The sequence below is a fragment of the Nicotiana sylvestris genome, chromosome 3 (assembly GCF_000393655.2).
Source record: "Nicotiana sylvestris chromosome 3, ASM39365v2, whole genome shotgun sequence".
NCBI lineage: Eukaryota > Viridiplantae > Streptophyta > Magnoliopsida > Solanales > Solanaceae > Nicotiana > Nicotiana sylvestris.
In genome coordinates, this window is record NC_091059.1 from 140,470,261 (window position 1) to 140,492,255 (window position 21,995).

The 21,995-nt window shown below is 38.8% G+C and overlaps 1 protein-coding gene across 1 annotated transcript; it reads left to right on the forward strand.

Annotated features, from left to right (window-relative positions):
• The first annotated feature begins 19,658 nt into the window (after positions 1 to 19,658).
• LOC138888090 (uncharacterized) lies at positions 19,659 to 21,590 on the forward strand. Its single transcript, XM_070169899.1, has 2 exons — positions 19,659 to 19,877; positions 20,913 to 21,590. Exons 1-2 carry the CDS (start codon positions 19,659 to 19,661, stop codon positions 21,588 to 21,590), a joined length of 897 nt encoding a protein of 298 aa, XP_070026000.1.
• Positions 21,591 to 21,995: the final 405 nt, after the last annotated feature.

Genomic DNA, 21,995 nt, shown 5'->3' on the forward strand with positions numbered 1-21,995 from the left:
GCCTATATGGAAATGATTAATGAGTGGAAAGAGAGAACTGTTAATTCCGGCGAAAGGCTGAAATATCTGGAGTACATTGTAATGGAATTGGAAGGGAAGATAAGAAAGAGAGTCACTGACGGCCAGAATGCTGAGGGAAACGAAGGAGGGCATTTGGCAAGGGCATTCTTACTGCTGAACCTGCGCGAGCTGGGAGAACTGATCGACAATAGCATTCGGTCTAGAGAGGGTCCTTCTGGGACCAAGTAGATTAGGTTTATTGCTTTTATTTTAAATGTAATAAGGCCAAGTGCCATTAGTAATATTATTTAGTGTCATTTTGGGTCGTTTATTTTTACATTGATGAAATGAAGCAATTATTGGCACTGAATTTCTCCAAATCTCTTTGTCGCTAGGCCTACTCGGCGCAATGAGGCTCCCAAATTAAGACACGAATTTACATTCCCGCAATATGTGTTTAAATACTGTCACACCTCCTTTTTCCGCCCCCTCGGGGGTGAAGGGAGTTTTTTCCAATTAAAGGACGATCGAAACGGGATTTATTTATTTATTTCAGAGTCGCCACTTGGGAGATTTAGGGTGTCCCAAGTCACCAATTTTAATCCCGAATCGAGGAAAAGAATGACTCCATATTACAGTCTGCGTACCAGAAATCCGGATAAGGAATTTTGTTAACCCGGGAGAAGGTGTTAGGCATTCCCGAGTTCCGTGGTTCTAGCACGGTCGCTCAACTGTCATATTCGGCTTGATTATCTGATTTAATACATGTTGAACCTATGTGCAAAATTTAACTTTTAACCGCTTTTATCATTTACTGTTATTTTTATCAAGAATTGCAACATCGTGGAAACACATCTCGAACCACGTCACATCAATGCACCCGTGGTTGTGGGCATATTTCAACTCTGTTGAGATTTGGATTTGGGTCACATAAATGTGCACCCGAGTTTAAGAAAATTAAATTATTAAAGGCGCGTCTAAAGCGACTAGCGTATAATTTACTTTGGGTAAGACCGTGGAATTCACTAAATAGTCCATCCCGAATTCTAAATATTCAATTAAACATTTATTGAGGGCCCCGCAATTGGTCCATTTTATTGGGCGAGGCTCATCTCATTTTATTTTTTAAAGGACAGTCCTAAAATGCCTACATTTTTCTCTTACTAAATTTGTCTCTACAAAATAAAAGAGAAAATGTCTTAATTTATTTACATGCTACTACCTAGTTACATTATACTAGGTATGTTCTCAGTTTGTCAAATTAAAAAAAAAACTTAGCAATCTAATTTTAATCCTAGACCATTTACATGCTAAAATTAACCAATATTATTTAACTAAACAATATTCCTACCGAGTTCCTAAATGGCCTATTCGTTTGATTTTTTTGACTAGGCGGAGTTACTACACCATTTATTTATTTTTAGGGCAATATATAGATAGTTCATCCGTTAAGATATCATCGGATGTTCCACTGTATATATTAAATAGCTACATGATTCTGATTTTTGCAAGCTAAATAATTTATACATACAAATAAAATTCAGAATATAATTAAATTAAATTTAGAATTTCAACTCTTCATTTTCGTATTCATGCTTCATATTTCGGTTTACAATAACCAGCGTGTCAGTTGTGTACCTGATATTGGAAGCAAAAGAAAAGAAAGATGAGAATCAGCAACAGTAATAACAGTACAACACAGCAACAACAACCCAGCAACAGTAACAACCCAGTAACAGACCGGTGGAGTAGTAATCCCAAAACAAATGCTTCCAACTTTTATGAAACAACAACAATTAATGCTGATTTCAAACAATGAAAGAAAGCAGAATATTTTTTAGTTTTTTTTATTAGTTTGAATATTTTTCGGAATTTTTCTCTCTTAAATATTCAGCTCTTTTTTTCTCTCCCTTTGTGTTTTTCTGTTCTGTCTCCTTTTATTCTCTTATTTCAGATTCCTCTCTCTTCTTTTCGATTATCTCCCTCTATTTATATAACACATTCTCAAACTCAATTAAAATCAATCACTTTCTCCTACCAAGCCCATTATCTTCCCACTCACCCACATTACATTAAATAAATATATCAACCCCACCCCATTATATTTTGTCCCTCATGCCTAACATAAACAAATACAAGATTCCCCCACACTAAAATTTGTCTTGTCCCCCATTAAATTAAACAATTATATTAACCCACCCCATTATTTTTTGTCCCCTATGCTTAACATAAAAAATTACAAAATATACAATTCCTAAACTACCCCTCCGACCTTACTGAAATTACCAAACTACCCCTGAATGTACTGCAAATTACCAAACTACCCCCATCAGCTATAACAAATCGATTAATCACACTCAACCAAAATATAGCCAATATGACCAATTTCTACACAAATTCACACAACAAATCACATGAACATGATTTCTTCAACATTTCAACAACAAATCACATGAACACAAAATGAACAACAAAGAACAACTAAAATTTGATTGAACAATATTTTTAGCAACAAACAAACCTATTTTCATATTCAACAATAATAACAACAAACAAGTATATTTAGATTTCTAAATTCAATAATATTGAACTTAAAATCAACTCTAACAACATTACAACCAACAATTCCTATATTAAACTTAAACAAGATTATGAGACAAATTCAAGAAATAATCATAAATGATAAACAAGAAAACAAGAAATCAAACTATACAAATTTCGGATTCAAGATCAACCAAACAAAGTACAAACATGAATGAAAATATTCAATAAAAATAACAAAACATGACGGATTCACATGATTTAAACAATGTTAACAATTTCTGAAAATACATAAAACACATGAAACAATATTGAAGAAACAATTAATTTAAACTTCAATTTGAATCTAACAAACATTAAACTAAGAAACTTTTACTTAAACAATAAAACAAACATGAAAAACCACTAACTAAATTTCCATTTGAAATCTGAAAATTAATTCAATCAAAACACATGAACAAACTAAAAATTAATTCAAACGATAGACATGAACAAAGCAAGGATCGAACATTTATCGATTTTTACTTCAAAAAAAAATATAAAAACGAAATAAACTCAAAACCAACTAACCGGAGATGAATCAACGACGAACTCGATTGTAAACAAATCTGTCCGAAAAATGATTATCGTAGATCTTGCCTTCAACGATAAACTCCCCTTCCTCTTGAACTCAAAAAAACACACAACAGACTCAAGCGAAAACCAAACAAATCCTTGACGAAAACGAAGAAGATGACGCGCCATCAAAAGCAGAAACGAAGCTGCAGCAGCTGGTCGACGCAGCTGGAAGGAGGAAGGGAAGCAGCAGCGACATGGGCTGAAACGTGAGCAGCTGTGCGTGCTCGTCCATGGTGGAGAAGCAGCAGCTCAGAGGAGAAGAAATGAGGAAGGGAAGTAGCAACACTGAAGCGCGGGCAACAACGTTGCGGCAATGGAAGAGCTGGTCGACACAGCTGTGCGTGCTCGTCCATGGCGGGCTGTAAAACTTCACGAGCTGGAGAGTTTCTGGACGTTAAGCAGCAGCGTAAGGTGTGTTTGGACGTAAGGTTGAGGAAGGAGAAAGCAAAAGCAGCTGGTCGATGAGCAAAACGCAGCAACAACGTTGCCCGTCAATGGCGGACGGTGGAGGGGTCGTTTTAATCGAGCCAGGGTCGTGAGGGTAACGTGCGTGTGTGTGTGTCGAGGGGATAGGCAGGGCGGCCATGGATGATGCTTGGAGAAACTACAAAGGGCAGCCATGGGAGGTTTGGAAGGTTTGGAGAAGAAGAAACCAAAATGGGGGGGGGGGGCGGATGACTTAGCCTTTTTTTAGGGTTTTCTTCTCTTTTTTTTTGTTTTGTGTTGTTTGTAAGATAATAGGGGTGTTGGGTTATGGACTGGGTCAACCCAGTTCGAAATGGACTGGGTCGTTTGGGAAGATTGGGCCATTTTTTGGGCCTGTGGCTTGAAATCGAAGAAGAGGGCCAATTCTGACTTTCTTTATTTTTTCGCTCTCTTTTCTTCTTTTATTTTTATAAAACTAAATTATAAAAACACGTAAACTATTATTAAGAACTAAATTAAGTTATAAAAGAGCAAATTAACTCCCAATAACAATTAACGCACAATTAAGTAATAATTAAGCATAAAATTGTATATTTGGACATTAAATGCTAAAAATGCAAACGATGCCTATTTTTGTAATTTTTACTTTTTTGTAAAACAAACTTAGTTACTAACAATTGAAAAATTAAATCCTACATGCGAAATGCGACATATTTTTATATTTTTAATAATTTAACAAATAAACATGCATAGACAAACATACAAATAGTTACACAAAATATCACAAAAATTGCACACCAAGAAAAATTATTTTATTTTTGAATTTTTTGGGAGTAATTCTCATATAGGGCAAAAATCACGTGCTTACAGCTGCCCCTCTTTGCCCGAAGACACGAAGGGTTTTTCGTGCAAAGATAAAGCGAGCGATTTTTGCCCATCCGAGTACTCCGTGTGAAGCATTTTTTTTTTGAAAAAGATTTGACCGAACCTTTGCTTCAAAGGTTTCCTACATATCCTGGGCTAAACAGGAATCAGGTCAATGTAGTTCGGGAAATTTTGGTAGCTGGGACTACCGTGAGACTGCAATGTTACTGTTGTTGCATGCTATTACCACTGCTTACCGATCTCCTTGTTACACCGTGTTTAAAAGAAAACAAGAAGCTAGGCCAGACTGCAATTTTTCTTGTTGCCTTGCTTTCTTGTCTGCTTGCATTTTTTTGGTGCTTTTCTTCTTTTTGACACATGCACTTGAGTTTGTGCTGGGACCTCTTGTTGCAACCTTCTGCTTCCCGGTGCCGGGGAATTTTATTGTTTCCTGCTGGGGATTCCTATTGTAACCCTCTGTTTTATTGTCCTCTGACTTGATCTTGAAATGTATGCCTCTGTTGTATGGGCGGGCTCCCAACTTCAATACTTGAAAATTAAAGACTGAAATGTATGCCTCTGTTATCTGGGCGGGCTCCCAACTTCAACGCTTGAAATGTAAAGACTGAAATGTATGCCTCTGTTATCTGGGCGGGCTCCCAACTTCAATGCTCGAAATATAAAGACTGAAATGTATGCCTCTTGTTATCTGGGCGGGCTCCCAACTTCAACGCTTGAAATATAAAGACTGAAATGTATGCCTCTGTTATCTGGGCGGGCTCCCAACTTCAATGCTTGAAATGAAAAGACTGAATGTATGCCTCTGTTCTATGGGCGGGCTCCCAACTTCAACGCTTGAAATGAAAAGACTGAAATGTATGCCTCTGTTCTATGGGCGGGCTCCCAACTTCATCACTTGAAATGAAAAGACTGAAATGTATGCCTCTGTTCTATGGGCGGGCTCCCAACTTCGATACTTGAAATGTAAAGACTGAAATGTATGCCTCTGTTCTATGGGCGGGCTCCCAACTTCAACACTTGAAATGAAAAGACTGAAATATATGCCTCTGTTCTATGGGCGGGCTCCCAACTTCAACACTTGAAATGAAAAGACTGAAATGTATGCCTCTGTTATCTGGGCGGGCTCCCAACTTCAACACTTGAAATGAAAAGACTGAAATGTATGCCTCTGTTCTATGGGCGGGCTCCCAACTTCGATACTTGAAATGTAAAGACTAAAATGTATGCCTCTGTTTTATGGACGGGCTCCCAACTTCAACACTTGAAATGAAAAGACTGAAATGTATGCCTCTGTTCTATGGGCGGGCTCCCAACTTTGATACTTGAAATGTAAAGACTGAAATGTATGCCTCTGTTCTATGGGCGGGCTCCCAACTTCAACAACAACTTTTAAAAACAAAATGTCATTCCTTTCTTTAGGTTGGCGAGATTTCAACAACTTTTAAAAATGACTTTCCTCTCTTCAGGCGGGCTCCTGACTTCAAACAAACAACTTTTAAAATAACGCCATTCCGTTCTTCAGGCGGGCTCCTGACTTCAAATAAACAACTTTTTAAAATAAACGCCTTTCCTCTCTTCAGGTTGGCGAGATTTCAAAAACTTTTTTTAAAAAAAAAATGCCATTCCTTTCTTTAGGTTGGCGAGATTTCAACAACTTTTAAAAATGCCTTTCCTCTCTTCAGGCGGGCTCCTGATTTCAACAACAACTTAGGAGGAAATGCGTCTCCTAGGGTTAAAAGTAAACTTATGAGGAAATGCCTCCCCTATGGGTAAAAGTAAACTTAGGAGGAAATGCCTCTCCTATGGGTGAAACTAAACTTAGGAGGAAATGCATCTCCTATGGGTAAAATAAACTTTAGGAGGAAATGCCTCTCCTATGGGTAAAATAAACTTTAGGAGGAAATGCATCTCCTATGGGTAAAGCAAAACTTAGGAGGAAATGCATCTCCTATGCGTGAACCATTTTCTTATTCCTGAATTATTTACTTACCTGTGTTGTCTTCCCTCGAAACTGCTGGGGATTATTTTGCTGGGGATGAATTTTCCTTTTCTTCCTTACCCATTTTGGGTTGTACGACCCTCTTGAAACTTGGTCGAAACTATGTCGAGGATGCTTCTACATCTCGATGATCAGTTGGGGATAACACTGCGAACTGCTGAGTAACCTGCTGGGGCTAACACTGCTGAGGATAACTCTGCTGAGTAAATATGTTATCTTACTCCTTCCAAAATTGCCTCCTTTTAAGTAGGATGCTTCATTCCTCTTCAAACTACTTCCCTTATTTTTCTTTTCTTTTTTTAGCTTCTTCCTTCGAAGACTACCTCCCTTAAGACTCGTTTTGCTTTTCCCCTAAAGGAACCGCTGAGGGTACCGATTTTCACCAAACTTGTGTTGGACTCCTCGAAACTGCTGGGGATAACACTGTTGGGGAATTATTTACTTACCTGTTGGGGGATAAAATGTTATCAGCTGGGGATAACGCTGTCGAGGATAACACTGCTGGGGGATTCTGATTCCTTCAGAACTAGTGCTTCACTCTTCGGAAGGCTGTTGGGAATGATATTGGCCTTTTGCTTTTTCTGAGCACAAGTTTCATCCCTTTGTTCTGTCTGCTGGGGAACAACTTCCTCCATTGAAACTTATTATGTTGGGGGCAACACTGGTTCAAAGACCACTTCCCTTGAGACTGGTGTTATCTTTATTCTTCCCCAAATGGGTACCTGACTTCCAGAAAATTTTCTAAATGGAAGGAAAATTTTCTGCCCCAGTTTGATAATATCCCTTGTGGCATGCATTTCTGGCATCAATGCCATTTCCTCTACCTGTTTCAAATCAAACAAAATTTGTTAGTTTAAAACATGGTGGTTGGTTGTGATACTCCTACTGGGATGGCTTTTCCCTTTCTCCTTTCTTGCTCTGCGTTCCAAAACTTGTTGGGGATGATATTATTTGCTGGCGATAATCCCTTTCTGCTGGGGATATCCCTCTTCTTTTATGGCATAGCTCGGAAACTGGCATTTCCCTGACTTTTTAGTCTAGTATGAATTTCCCCACAACATGTTCATTTTTCTCCTTGCTTTGTCCACGGGCCTCGGCCTTGAGGTTTAATGACCTTTGATTTTGGCAAGGATATCCCTATTGACACTCGTCAATCTTTTTGTTAGTTCACTTCTGCTGGGGATATCTTTTGACACTGGCTTCGCGCTTGTTCCTTGCTGACTATACCACTTGGATGTACTAGTCAGATCTCATCTTGCATAATTGGAAAGCTGATGGCATATTTTGAAGTCAATTCACACTTGTTCTGACCAAACAGACTCTATTGGGGATTTTTCTATGAAAGGAAAAAGATAAAAGGGAACAGAATAAAACGACAAAGGAAAGAAATGACTCTTTAACAAAAGAAACTATAAATAAACCTATCAAATGCAGATACCGACTCTAATGGTCATGACATGCATATGTGGCCTATCCTCTACCGTCAATCATCTTTCAAGATCTTCAATTGGCAATTCCCCATCTGATTCTCAATCTTATTCGACTTGTAGTGCCCGAAGCGTTTTCACTATCAAGTCTCTCTCATTTTGTTTTTTCTCTCAGCTTTCATCGCCTTATGGTGTCCGTGCAGATTTTCACCGATAAGACTCTCTCATTTGTATCACTTTCCAGCTGGGGCTTTGGAGTGTTGTCGGTATGACTCTTTCTGTTGGAGATTAGAGTCCTTTCTGCTGTGGAACAGAATGTTATGTTCACCGGTAAGACTCTCATTTGTCTGACTTGGCATCTTTTGAAGACTGATCAGAAGGTCTTTCTTTGGACCGTAATGTGGGTTTTGGATAGGGCTAGAAAGAAAGGGTATTGAAGGCTCAAAAATGCATCGATTTTGGGTTATTAATTACAACCTTCGGAACTAGATTTATTTACAACAAACGCAACATTTGCCCCAGTTTCTTGCTTGGGGATATCTTAATTGATTATTATTTTTTTCATTTTTCAAAACTATGACCGAGCCGTGAAGCGCCTACGTATCCTCTTTGAGGAATCAGGTCAAACGTAGTTCCCAATTCCTCTGTTTTCATTTGACTTTCCTTTGTTTTGTTTTTTTTATCATTTTTCTTTTCTTTTCTTTTCTTTTCTTTTCTTTTCTTTTTTTTCTCTTTTTCGTTTTGTTGTTTCTTTCTTTCTCTTTTTTTTCGTTGCTACTGATTCCGAACGAGGGGTATGAAAGAAAAATAAATAAGGATCAAAAGGGGTAACGAAGGATAAAGTGTTTAGGTAGCAGAACAAAATGCTTTCGTCATTCCAGTCTTCAAAACATGCCAAGTGCAAACAACACAATTGAACATAGATTTATAGTCTCTTCCGATGGTGCTGAACTTTGACAATTATATTCAACATTTGCTTTTCATTTGTCATTTCTAAAGCACCGTTGGGCGACACTCTCATTATCATGAACGACCCTCATGCCAATTTGGCGAATCTTGCTTTTAACGGTTTTCTTTGTGTTTAACTTGCCCTAGTTCCATATGACTCGAGCTCCGAATATTCTCAAACCGTCCTTATTTTTCGGGGTTTTATGATTAACTTTTAAGATTAAGCCCAATTGTGCGCACATGTCATGTTACTAGAATCGACGCTGAACAAAATGATAAAAGGACTAAACAAAAAGATGACTGGAAATAATAAAAGACCGGATTTGCTTTAGACTACCGGTGGAATGGTTTGAATAACAAGACAAACAAAACAAACCAGAATAAAATCCTAAAACAAACTGTACAAAACTTAAACAAACTGCTATGACAAAATTGAAAGATAAGAAAGTTTGACGCAAGACAATATCCGGATTACAACCCTAAGAATAATCCGGACAACAGAAATGACAACAAAATAAGCCACCAAAAGCTTCTCTCTTGCTAACCAAGGAACGGAGCGTCCTCCCACTTTATCAAAACTGGCATCTCAGCCACTGAGTTTCGTATCAGTATCGCCCAGACCATTGCCAACTTCAATATCATCAACCTTAGTCAACAAGTCCCAATAAGATTCGAGTGCTTCTGTTATCAGGCCTGATCCCCGCAAAGTGTGCTTCTGGGTCTTGTATTTCCGGCTTACCACAAACAAACCACCTTATCTTTCTTTGTGATTCAAAACAGAACAGGTTAGAATGGACTCAGTCGGTCTTCATTATTGACAACATCGTTTTTCCTTTTTTTTTTCATATATCTGTCTTCTTTTTTTTCGCTTTTTTCATTTTTTTTTTGTGGTCGAATCTTATGGAGATTCCCTACGTATCATGACCCCGCATGAATCAGACCTTGCGTAGTTCGGACCAATAAAAGATAAATAATAATAAAACATTTTTTTTCTGGAATTATTAATTTTCATATTAAAACAAACTGGGTTTCAAAGGTTTGAAGATGACCTACAAACTCAAAAATCAAACAACCCTCATATTCTAATCAAAAGATTTACAAACGGCCAGCTCCCTTTCTCTATTTGACAAATGCAACCAAATGGTTATTTGTTGCAAACATGGCCCCTTCCAAATTTCACATGAATTTTGAGGCCGGAGAGGATTATTTTATGACACTTTACAACCTTGTTCGTTCTTTTACGAAAATAGCCTTTCGACAACTGAAAGATACTCTAAAGCTATTTCGGCAAGAACGGTTTAAAATGCGGCCGAAGCTGGCTCGGCTTATTTTGACTAAAAACCCAAACGGTATTCACCTGACCGCTGACTCTTTTTTTTTCTTTTCAAATTACAAAAAAAAACCTAGTGTTGCAAACACGGCCCTTCAGCGCCTCAGGGACGAAGATTTTTAAGGCTGTGTGGGTCAACTGGACCAAAATCCTAAACATGACCCAAAAGGTGGTTGTTTATGCAAAGTCAGCCCTCCAGTGTCCCTTTCGGGAACATTCAGCTATTTGTGACAAAAACAGCATCACCCGACTTATTTATGACTCTTTTTATCGTTTTTCAAAATAGAAAACTCAATATTGCAAACACGGCCTCTCAACGCCTCGGGGACGAATATTTTTAAGGCTGTGTGGGTCAACTGGACCAAAATCCTAAAACAATGCCCCAAAGGTGACTGTTTATGCAAAGTAGCCTTCCGGCGTCTCTTTTGGGAACATTCGGCTATGTCTTGATAAAACAGCATCACCCGACTTCTTTATGACAGAATTAAAATTTTGACATGTTTTTTTTTATTATTTATTTTTTGGCTATTTTAGTAAAATGGGGGGTTGGACCCGATGAGGGTTGCCTACGTATCTCACATCCGGTGAGAATCAAACCCGCGTAGTTCGGGCGATTGGATACGGGTGAGAAATAAAAAAAATAACTAATTCAGAGAAAACATATCTTTTTTTTTTCTTTTGCTTTTTCTTAAAAGGTGATGAAACATGTAAAATCTTTTGGATTTTCTTTTTCCTTTTTTTTATTTTTTATTTTTCAAAAATGATAAAAAGTGCAAAGAATTTTTTTTTTTGAATTCATTTTTTTTTAAAAATAAAAATGTAACAAAACATAACCGGGCCCTATTTGCTTTATCTTCGCACTTCACCCTCTCTTTTTTCTTTTTCCTTTTCATTCACTCTCAATTATCATTGGTCCGCCAAATGACCCTTTTACCCTTGAAGGAATGCAACATGTAGCACATAAGATGCATCAAGATGGTCTTTTTCATTTCAGGTTGCTAGCCCTAGACAGACCCAACCCCTGTCAAATGCAACATGATGCAAATAATCGTTCCTACTAGGGATCCGGCATGAAGTCCTGTTATTTTATGTTCAAAACCTGAGTAAGTGTACTAGACTGTGTACCCGAGCGGACAACTCGAGTCGAGGAGGGGGCAACTTACCGGGAACCAAAAGGCCATCCGGCTTCGTAACTTGTCCGACCTCTTTCTTATTTCAGGGTATAACACTAACAGAATAGGGAGTCTCAACCAGTAAGCACATCCCCGGAGGTGAAGAGAGAAGGGTTCGGCACAGTTTATATATACAGTCAAATAATATCAAAGCGGTAAAAGCAGCATTTAGCACATTAGGCTCAAACATGTAAAAATCAGATAAAGCCACATATAATAATTTATCTAAGCTCGAATTTCTAACCCCGAACCAGTGGTTCTGGGTCCAAATCCCCAGCAGAGTCGCCAGAGCTGTCACACCTCCTTTTTCCGCCCCCGCGGGGGTGAAGGGAGTTTTTTTCCAATTAAAGGATGATCGAAACGGGATTTATTTATTTATTTCAGAGTCGCCACTTGGGAGATTTAGGGTGTCCCAAGTCACCAATTTTAATCCCGAATCGAGGAAAAGAATGACTCCATATTACAGTCTGCGTACCAGAAATCCGGATAAGGAATTCTGTTAACCCGGGAGAAGGTGTTAGGCATTCCCGAGTTCCGTGGTTCTAGCACGGTCGCTCAACTGTCATATTCGGCTTGATTATCTGATTTAATACATGTTGAACCTATGTGCAAAATTTAACTTTTAACCGCTTTTATCATTTACTGTTATTTTTATCAAGAATTGCAACATCGTGGAAACACATCTCGAACCACGTCACATCAATGCACCCGTGGTTGTGGGCATATTTCAACTCTGTTGAGATTTGGATTTGGGTCACATAAATGTGCACCCGAGTTTAAGAAAATTAAATTATTAAAGGCGCGTCTAAAGCGACTAGCGTATAATTTACTTTGGGTAAGACCGTGGAATTCACTAAATAGTCCATCCCGAATTCTAAATATTCAATTAAACATTTATTGAGGGCCCCGCAATTGGTGCATTTTATTGGGCGAGGCTCATCTCATTTTATTTTTTAAAGGACAGTCCTAAAATGCCTACATTTTTCTCTTATTAAATTTGTCTCTACAAAATAAAAGAGAAAATGTCTTAATTTATTTACATGCTACTACCTAGTTACATTATACTAGGTATGTTCTCAGTTTGTCAAATTAAAAAAAAACTTAGCAATCTAATTTTAATCCTAGACCATTTACATGCTAAAATTAACCAATATTATTTAACTAAACAATATTCCTACCGAGTTCCTAAATGGCCTATTCGTTTGATTTTTTTGACTAGGCGGAGTTACTACACCATTTATTTATTTTTAGGGCAATATATAGATAGTTCATCCGTTAAGCTATCGTCGGATGTTCCACTGTATATATTAAATAGCTACATGATTCTGATTTTTGCAAGCTAAATAATTTATACATACAAATAAAATTCAGAATATAATTAAATTAAATTTAGAATTTCAACTCTTCATTTTCGTATTCATGCTTCATATTTCGGTTTACAATAACCAGCGTGTCAGTTGTGTACCTGATATCGGAAGCAAAAGAAAATGAAGATGAGAATCAGCAGCAGTAATAACAGTACAACACAACAACAACAGCCCAGCAACAGTAACAACCCAGTAACAGACCGGTGGAGTAGTAATCCCAAAACAAATGCTTCCAACTTTTATGAAACAACAACAATTAATGCTGATTTCAAACAATGAAAAAAAGCAGAAGATTTTTTAGTTTTTTTTTATTAGTTTGAATATTTTTCAGAATTTTTCTCTCTTAAATATTCAGCTCTTTTTTTCTCTCCCTTTGTGTTTTTCTGTTCTGTCTCTTTTTATTCTCTTATTTCAGATTCCTCTCTCTTCTTTTCGATTATCTCCCTCTATTTATATCACATTCCCAAACTCAATTAAAATCAATCACTTTCTCCTACCAAACCCATTATCTTCCACTCACCCACATTACATTAAATAAATATATCAACCCCACCCCATTATATTTTGTTCCTCATGCCTAACATAAACAAATACAAGATTCTCCCACACTAAAATTTGTCTTGTCCCCCATTAAATTAAACAATTATATCAAAACCCACCCCATTATTTTTTGTCCCCCATGCTTAACATAAAAAATAACAAAATGTACAATTCCTAAACTACCCCTCCGACCTTACTGAAATTACCAAACTACCCCTGAACGTACTGCAAATTACCAAACTACCCCCATCAGCTATAACAGATCGATTAATCACACTCAACCAAAATATAGCCAATATGACCAATTTCTACACAAATTCACACAACAAATCACATGAACATGATTTCTTCAACATTTCAACAACAAATCACATGAACACAAAATGAACAACAAAGAACAACTAAAATTTGATTGAACAATATTCTTAGCAACAAACAAACCTATTTTCAGATTCAACAATAATAACAACAAACAAGTATATTTAGATTTCTAAATTCAATAATATTGAACTTAAAATCAACTCTAACAACATTACAACCAACAATTCCTATATTAAACTTAAACAAGATTATGAGACAAATTCAAGAAATAATCATAAATGATAAACAATAAAACAAGAAATCAAACTATACAAATTTCGGATTCAAGATCAACCAAACAAAGTACAAACATGAATGAAAATATTCAATAAAAATAACAAAACATGACGGATTCACATGATTTAAACAATGTTAATAATTTCTGAAAATACATAAAACACATGAAACAATATTTAAGAAACAATTAATTTAAACTTCAATTTGAATCTAACAAACTTTTACCTAAACAATAAAACAATGAAATAAACATGAAAAACCACTAATTAAATTTCCATTTGAAATCTGAAAATTAATTCAATCAAAACACATGAACAAACTAAAAATTAATTCAAACGATAGACATGAACAAAGCAAGGATCGAACATTTATCGATTTTTACTTCGAAAAAAATATAAAAACGAAATAAACTCAAAACCAACTAACCGGAGATGAATCAACGACGAACTCGATTGTAAACAAATCTGTCCGAAAAATGATTATCGTAGATCTTGCCTTCAACGATAAACTCCCCTTTCTCTTGAACTCAAAACAACACAGAACAGACTCAAGCGAAAACCAAACGAATCCTTGATGAAAACGAAGAAGATGACGCGCCATCAAAAGCAGAAACGAAGCTGCAGCAGCTGGTCGACGCAGCTGGAAGGAGGAAGGGAAGCAGCAACGACATGGGGTGAAACGTGAGCAGCTGTGCATGCTCGTCCATGGCGGAGAAGCAGCAGGTCGGAGGAGAAGAAAGGAGGAACAGAAGCAGCAACACTGGGCGCGGGCAGCAACGTTGTGGCAACGGAGGAGCTGGTCGACGCAGCTGTGCGTGCTCGTCCATGGCGGGATGTAAAACTTCACGAGCTGGAGAGTTTCTGGACGTTAAGCAGCAGCGTAAGGTGTGTTTGGACGTAAGGTTGAGGAAGGAGAAAGCAAAAGCAGCTGGTCGATGAGCAAAACGCAGCAACAACGTTGCTCGTCAATAGCGGACGGTGGAGGGGTCGTTTTAATCGAGCCGGGGTCGTGAGGGTGACGTGCGTGTGTGTGTCGAGGGGATAGGCAGGGCGGCCATGGATGATGCTTGGAGAAACTGCAAAGGGCAGCCATGGGAGGTTTGGAAGGTTTGGAGAAGAAGAAACCAAAGTGGGGGGATGAGTTAGTGTATTTTTTAGGGTTTTCTTCTCTTTTTTTTGTTTTGTGTTGTTTGTAAGATAATAGGGGTGTCGGGTTATGGACTGGGTCAACCCAGTTCGAAATGGACTGGGTCGTTTGGGAAGATTGAGCCATTTTTTGGGCCTGTGGCTTGAAATCGAAGAAGAGGGCCAATTCCGACTTTCTTTATTTTTTCGCTCTCTTTTCTTGTTTTATTTTTATAAAACTAAATTATAAAAATACTTAAACTATTATTAAGAACTAAATTAAGTTATAAAAGAGCAAATTAACTCCCAATAATAATTAACGCACAATTAAGTAATAATTAAGCATAAAATTGTATATTTGGACATTAAATGCTAAAAATGCAAACGATGCCTATTTTTGTAATTTTTACTTTTTTGTAAAACAAACTTAGTTACTAACAATTGAAAAATTAAATCCTACATGCGAAATGCGACATATTTTTGTATTTTTAATAATTTAACAAATAAACATGCATAGACAAACATACAAATAGTTACACAAAATATCACAAAAATTGCACACCAAGAAAAATTATTTTATTTTTGAATTTTTTGGGAGTAATTCTCATATAGGGCAAAAATCACGTGCTTACAAATACTGTAAACATTCTAGAACCCTTACTGACTTGATTACCTTTTGTTTTTCTTTATTATTTTTTATTCTCATCCCCTAAGGTTGGTTCGCACATACGGGCATCATCAACGTATCACACCAGATCTAGAGGCCCTACACCTCCTCCTCCTCCAGGTAATACAAAGAGTAGAGGGAAAGCTAAAATGGATGACTTAAGTGGTATTCAAAAGGAAAATGCGGAGAATGCAAAAACTTTAGACGGTCGGAGTACTTTGGCACAAAATGATTTGGTCTTACGGTTGGAACAAAAGATACTATAGTTACAAGGAGAACTTAAGCAGGTCTGTAACTTAGAAAACATATCCCTCACCCTGAATGTCCCCGATGTCAACCAACAAAATACCAAGAACCCAGCACCTCCCCAAAAAACACCAAACCAGCATCCACGAAACCCTCCCGCACCACATCAATATGCTACACCACCTCAATCTCAATCCCTTACTGATACCAACTCTACCACAACACCATTATCAACTAATCCAGTACCCACCAACCGCTACCTACCACACTCCCCATAACACACCACAATCTATTACCGACCATCAAAACTCAACCAATGATCACCACCACACCCAGATTCCAAGCACTTACCAAAACAATCCTATATATGTGGACTCCATACCTCACTCCACTCAACCAACCTCCTATACACCAGAATTTGCTGAGAAAGACCTGTTCATCAAGAACATGGCTGAGGAACTCAAAAAACTGACAAGTCGGGTTCAGGGTGTCGAAGGAGGCAAAGGGATAGAAGGTTTGAATTGTGAAGACTTATGAATACAACCGGATGTAGAACTGTCAGAGGGTTACAAACCTCCCAAGTTCTATATGTTTGACGGTACAGGTGATCCTAGGGTTCATTTAAGGACCTATTATGACAAGCTTGTTGGGGTCAGAAAGGATGAAAAGATCCGGATGAAACATTTTATGAGGAGTCTTATTGGAGATGCTTTGTCCCGATACATTAGCCAGGATCCTAAAAAATGGTCCAACTGGGTGAGTATAGCGTTTGATTTCATGGATCGATTCAGGTTCAACACAGAAAATGCACTAGATGTTTTCTACATTCAGAACCTCAAGAAGAAGCCCACCGAGACTTTCCGCAAGTTTGCTACTCGTTGAAGGTCAAAAGCGGCCAAGGTCAGGCCAGCATTGGACGAGGAACAGATGAACAAGTTCTTCGTCAAAGCACAGGACCAGCAATACTATGAAAGGTTGATGGTTATTGAAAACCATAAATTCTCTGATATCATCAAACTTGGTGAAAGGATCGAAGAAGGCATCAAAAGCGGGATGGTAACAAACTTTGAGGCACTACAGGCCGCAAACAAAGCATTACAATCAGGCGACATATCAAAGAACAAAGACGTCGGAGCAGTAACGGTGGCTCAGGGCCCAAAATCTCCACTCACATACCAAAAATCTCCACTCACATACCAAACACCTCCACCCACATACCAATCGCCTCCACCTATATATCAATCCTCATCTCCCAGATATTCCCAACCAACAACTATTTATCACACCTATAGTTCCCAACCATCTCATTTCTAGTCACCTCCAACTCGCTAAAATTACCCAAGACCACGACCCAATCTTGACCGCAAACCACCCAAACAATACGCCGCTATTGCTGAGCCCATTGACCGGCTGTATGAAAGGTTGAAAGCCACTGGTTACGTCACTCCTATTCCTGCTGTGGCAGGAGAGAACCCATCTCAATGGGTCAATCCAAACAAAACCTGTGCGTATCACTCCGGTATAAAAGGACACACCATCAACGAGTGCTAAACATTGAAAGACAAAATTCAGACACAGATTGACAATAAGGTCATACAGGAAAAAGAAGTTGCACCCAACATCCGCAATAATCCTCTCCCGGATCATAGGGGCGGTGGAGTACATGTAATAGAGATAGATGAAGAATGGGATCCTGAGGGGTCAATCAGGCTTACTCGAGAGGGTGATGACTTTAAACCAACAGTCTCACTCACTCCCATTATAGTACAAACGCAGTCGCTAGTCGAGGTTCAGGTAGCCATATCGGTTCCATTTGAGGTAGAGGTAGCTCCACCTGCAGCCACCCTTGTTCCATTTGAAGTAGAAGTGGCCACACCTTTCATGGTGATAGTATCAACCACACCTCCTTTCGATTCAAAAGCAATACCATGAGATTATATTGCCGAAGCTAGGTGAAAAGGGAAGGCAAAGATGGAAGAATCTAATGTTGCACAAGGAATGACCAGAACCGGAATGGTCTATACACCTGAACACTTAGGAGGACCAAGTAAGGATGCCACTACCAAGCAGCCTGTCATTGAAACAAAGCCAGATAACTTTTGGAGGAAAGTACAGGCGAGGGAATACTCCGTCATTGATCATTTGAACAAAACCCCCACCCAGATCTCTATCCTGTCACTATTGCAAAATTCATAGGCGCATAAGAATGCTTTGATGAAGGTGTTAAGCGAAGCTTATGTACCCAACAATATCACCTGCAGAGAGATGGCCAACATAATAGGGCAGGTGCTAGAAAGTCATAAGATAATCTTCCACGAGGATGAACTACTGCATGAAGGGTTGAATTATAACCGAGCATTGCATATCATGGTACAATTTGAAGACAAATTCATTGCCAGATTTCTGATCGATGAAGGTTCAAGCCTAAACATTTGTCCGTTGGATACTCTGAAAAAAGATTAGGCAAATGTTTTCATGAAATACGGGCAGGAAGCATGAACGTGAAAGCCTTTGATGGGTCTCACAGGGCCACGATTGGGGAGATTAATCTTTGTCTGCAGATGGGGCCAACTTGGTTCGACGTTGAATTCCAAGTGCTTGACATATCAACTTCATACAATCTTCTGTTGGGTCGGCCTTGGATACATGCCACTGGGGATGTTGCTTCCACACTACACCATGCCGTGAAATTCGAGTGGAACCATTAGGAGGTGATCATTCACGAAGATGGGAGTAACCCTATTTACACCAGTCAGACTATCCCAGTTGTCGGGAACAGAAGAAGGCTAGGAGGAGAAACTTATCATCACATCGAACATGTCAATGCCGTTGAGAAAGACAAATGGTGGAGTAACAAAATAGAAAGCATATTAGCATGGTCTGGGTATGAACCTAACAAAGGGCTTGGGAAGAATCTCTAAGAAATCACCAAACCAATACAGCTGAAATGTCATGGTACTACCTTCGGGCTCGGATACCAGTATACATGGCAAGAGTATGATGATTGGTCGCCTCCATGGCATGGACCTTATTACCTTCTCGAGCAACCAGTGCCACATCTGGGTCAGACTTTTCACCAGGCTGATACAATATGGGGAACTGCAGAAGAAGAAGCATTAGCTGGGCTGAGAAATCTGTTCCTGGAAGACGAGGATATGGATTGCAGTGCAATAATTGAGGAGGAGAAAGAGGAAGTCCTCACCATTCAGACTGTGGAGAAGGGAGTTGTTCTTAGGAACTGGACTGCCACACCATCCCGTGCCCGCCGAGTCTCTGGTAGCTTGGCAATCAACTTAATTTTATTTCTATAGCCCTGCTAGGCATCTAAGATATTTTTAGTAATTTTGTTTTAAAGACTTACTTATTTCAAATAAATGCTCGATTCATCGAGCCGTACTTATTTTGGATGTTTTCAGCTCTAATCAATGCATTGCTATTTATTATTTATTATTATCTTGCACACTTTTCTTTCTACAACGTTGTTATTACTTTTATTGAGGAACCGGTGACTGTAACATGTAATGAGGAAATGCAATATGAGGATAGTAACTCGGAGGAAGAAGATGAAATACCTGAGGAGGTTGTCAGATAAGTTGAGAACTTTGAGAATAAACCTAAATCCAACCTGGACGAAACTGAAGCAGTAAATTTGGGAGACGATGAAACCGTTAAGGAGACTCACATAAGCATTCACTTATCACCACTAGAGAAAGAGGAGTACGTCCGTTTCTTAAAAAATATTAAGATATATTCGCATGGTCATATAATGACATGACCGGTTTGAGCACATCCATAGTGGCTCACAAGTTGCCTACCAATCAAATGTGCCCGCCAGTGAAGCAGAAACTCAGAAAATTCAAACAAGATATGAGCCTGAAAATCAAGGAGGAAGTTACTAAGCAGATCAAAGCCAAAGTTCTCAAAGCGATTGAGTACCCAACCCGGTTAGCCAACATTGTACCAATTCCGAAGAAAGACAAGAAAGTCGGAGTATGTGTTGACTATAGAGAATTGAATAGAGCAAGTCCCAAGGACGACTTCCCACTACCAAATATACACATCCTGATCAACAATTGTGCCAAGCATGAGCTCCAATCCTTTGTAGCTTGTTTCGCGAGTTATCACCAGATCTGGATGGATGAAGAAGACGTAGAGAAAATAGCTTTTATTATACCATGGGGGGTGTACTGCTACAAGATGATGCCATTTGGTCTGAAGAATGCTGGGGCTACTTACACGAGAACCATGACAACCATCTTCCATGATATGATACATAAAGAAATAGAGGTGTATGTGGACAATGTCATTATCAAATCCAAGAGGGTAAAGTTCTTTGACAGGTTAAGGAGGTACAACTTAAAATTGAACCCCGCAAAATGTACATTCAAGGTTCCCGCAAGAAAGTTATTAGGATTTGTTGTCAGCCGTTGAGGGATCGAGCTGGACCCATCCAAAGTTAAGGTTATTCAAGAGTTAACGCCACCTAGGAGTAAAAAGGACGTGATGATCTTTCTAGGACGTCTCAACTATATCAGTTGCTTTATAGCACAATTCACAGTTATATGTGAACCCATCTTCAAGATGTTGAGGAAAGATGCCGAAACAAGTTGGACCGAAGATTGTCAGAAAGCTTTCGACAAAATCAAGAAGTACTTGTCCACACCACCAGTCTTGGTCCCACCGGAATCGGGGCGACCTTTGCTACTCTATATTTCGATATTAGATGGAGCCTTCGGATGTGTTCTGGGACAATATGATGAGATATGGAGAAAGGAGCAAGCCATATACTACCTGAGTAAAAAATTCACACCTTATGAAGCACAATACTCTCTGCTGGAATGCACTTACTGTACTTTGACCTGAACAGCTAAAAAATTGAGGCATTACTTCTATGCCTATACCACGTACCTCATATCCAGGATGGATCCCCTGAAGTACATATTTCAAAAGCCCATGCCGACTGGGAAGTTAGCCAAGTTGCAGATACTATTAAGTGAGTTCGATATCGTATATGTAACTCAAAAGGCGGTCAAAGGACAAGCATTGGCAGACCATCTTGCTGAAAATACGGTGGGAGGAGAAGAACCCTTAAAAACATATTCTCCTGATGCAGAAGTGCCATTCGTAGGAGAGGACATTACCGAAGCTTACGACGGTTGGAGAATGTTCTTTGATGGAGTTGCAAATTTCAAAGGAGTGGGCATTGGAGCTATCTTGGTATCGAAAACTGGCCAGCATTATCCAGTGTCTGCTAAAATCAGATTTCCCTACACCAACAACATGGCAAAGTATGAAGCTTGCATACTAGGACTCAACATGGCAATCGAAATGAATATTCAGGAGCTGTTGGTAATCGATGATTCAGATTTGCTTGTGCACCAGGTACAAAGAGAGTGGACCACCAAGAATTCTAAGATATTTCCATACCTGAACCATATACAAGAATTGAGAAATAGGTTCACAAAGATAGAGTTTCGGCATGTCCCTAGAATTCAGAATGAGTTTGCTGATGCATTGGCCACTTTGTCATCCATGATACAACATCTAGACAAGAATTTCATTGACCTTATCCCAGTGAAAATTCATAATCAGCCGACGTATTGTGCCCATGTTGAAGAAGAAACAGACAAGAGGCCTTGGTTTCACGATATCAAAGAATACTTGGCAAAAGGAGAATATTCGGAGCATATAAACCATACTTAGAAACGTACACTTCGGAGGTTGTCCAATCATTTCTTGCACAGTAGAGGAAACTTGTACAGAAGAACTCTTGATTTGGGATTGCTAAGGTGTGTCGACGCAAAAGAGGCTTCTAAGCTACTTGAGGAGATACATGCTAGGACCTGCGGCCCACATATGAATGGTTTTGTCTTGGTCAAGAAGATACTTAGGGCCGGTTATTTTTGGATAACCATAAAGACATATTGCGTCCAGTATGTTCGAAAATGCTACAAATGTCAAGTACATGCTGATATGATAAAAGTGCCGCCAAATAAGCTCAATGCAACAAGCTCACCTTGGCCATTCGCCACCTGGGGAATGGATGTCATCGGTCCGATTGAGCCCACTGCTTCAAATAGGCACAAGTTTATTCTAGTGGCCATTGGC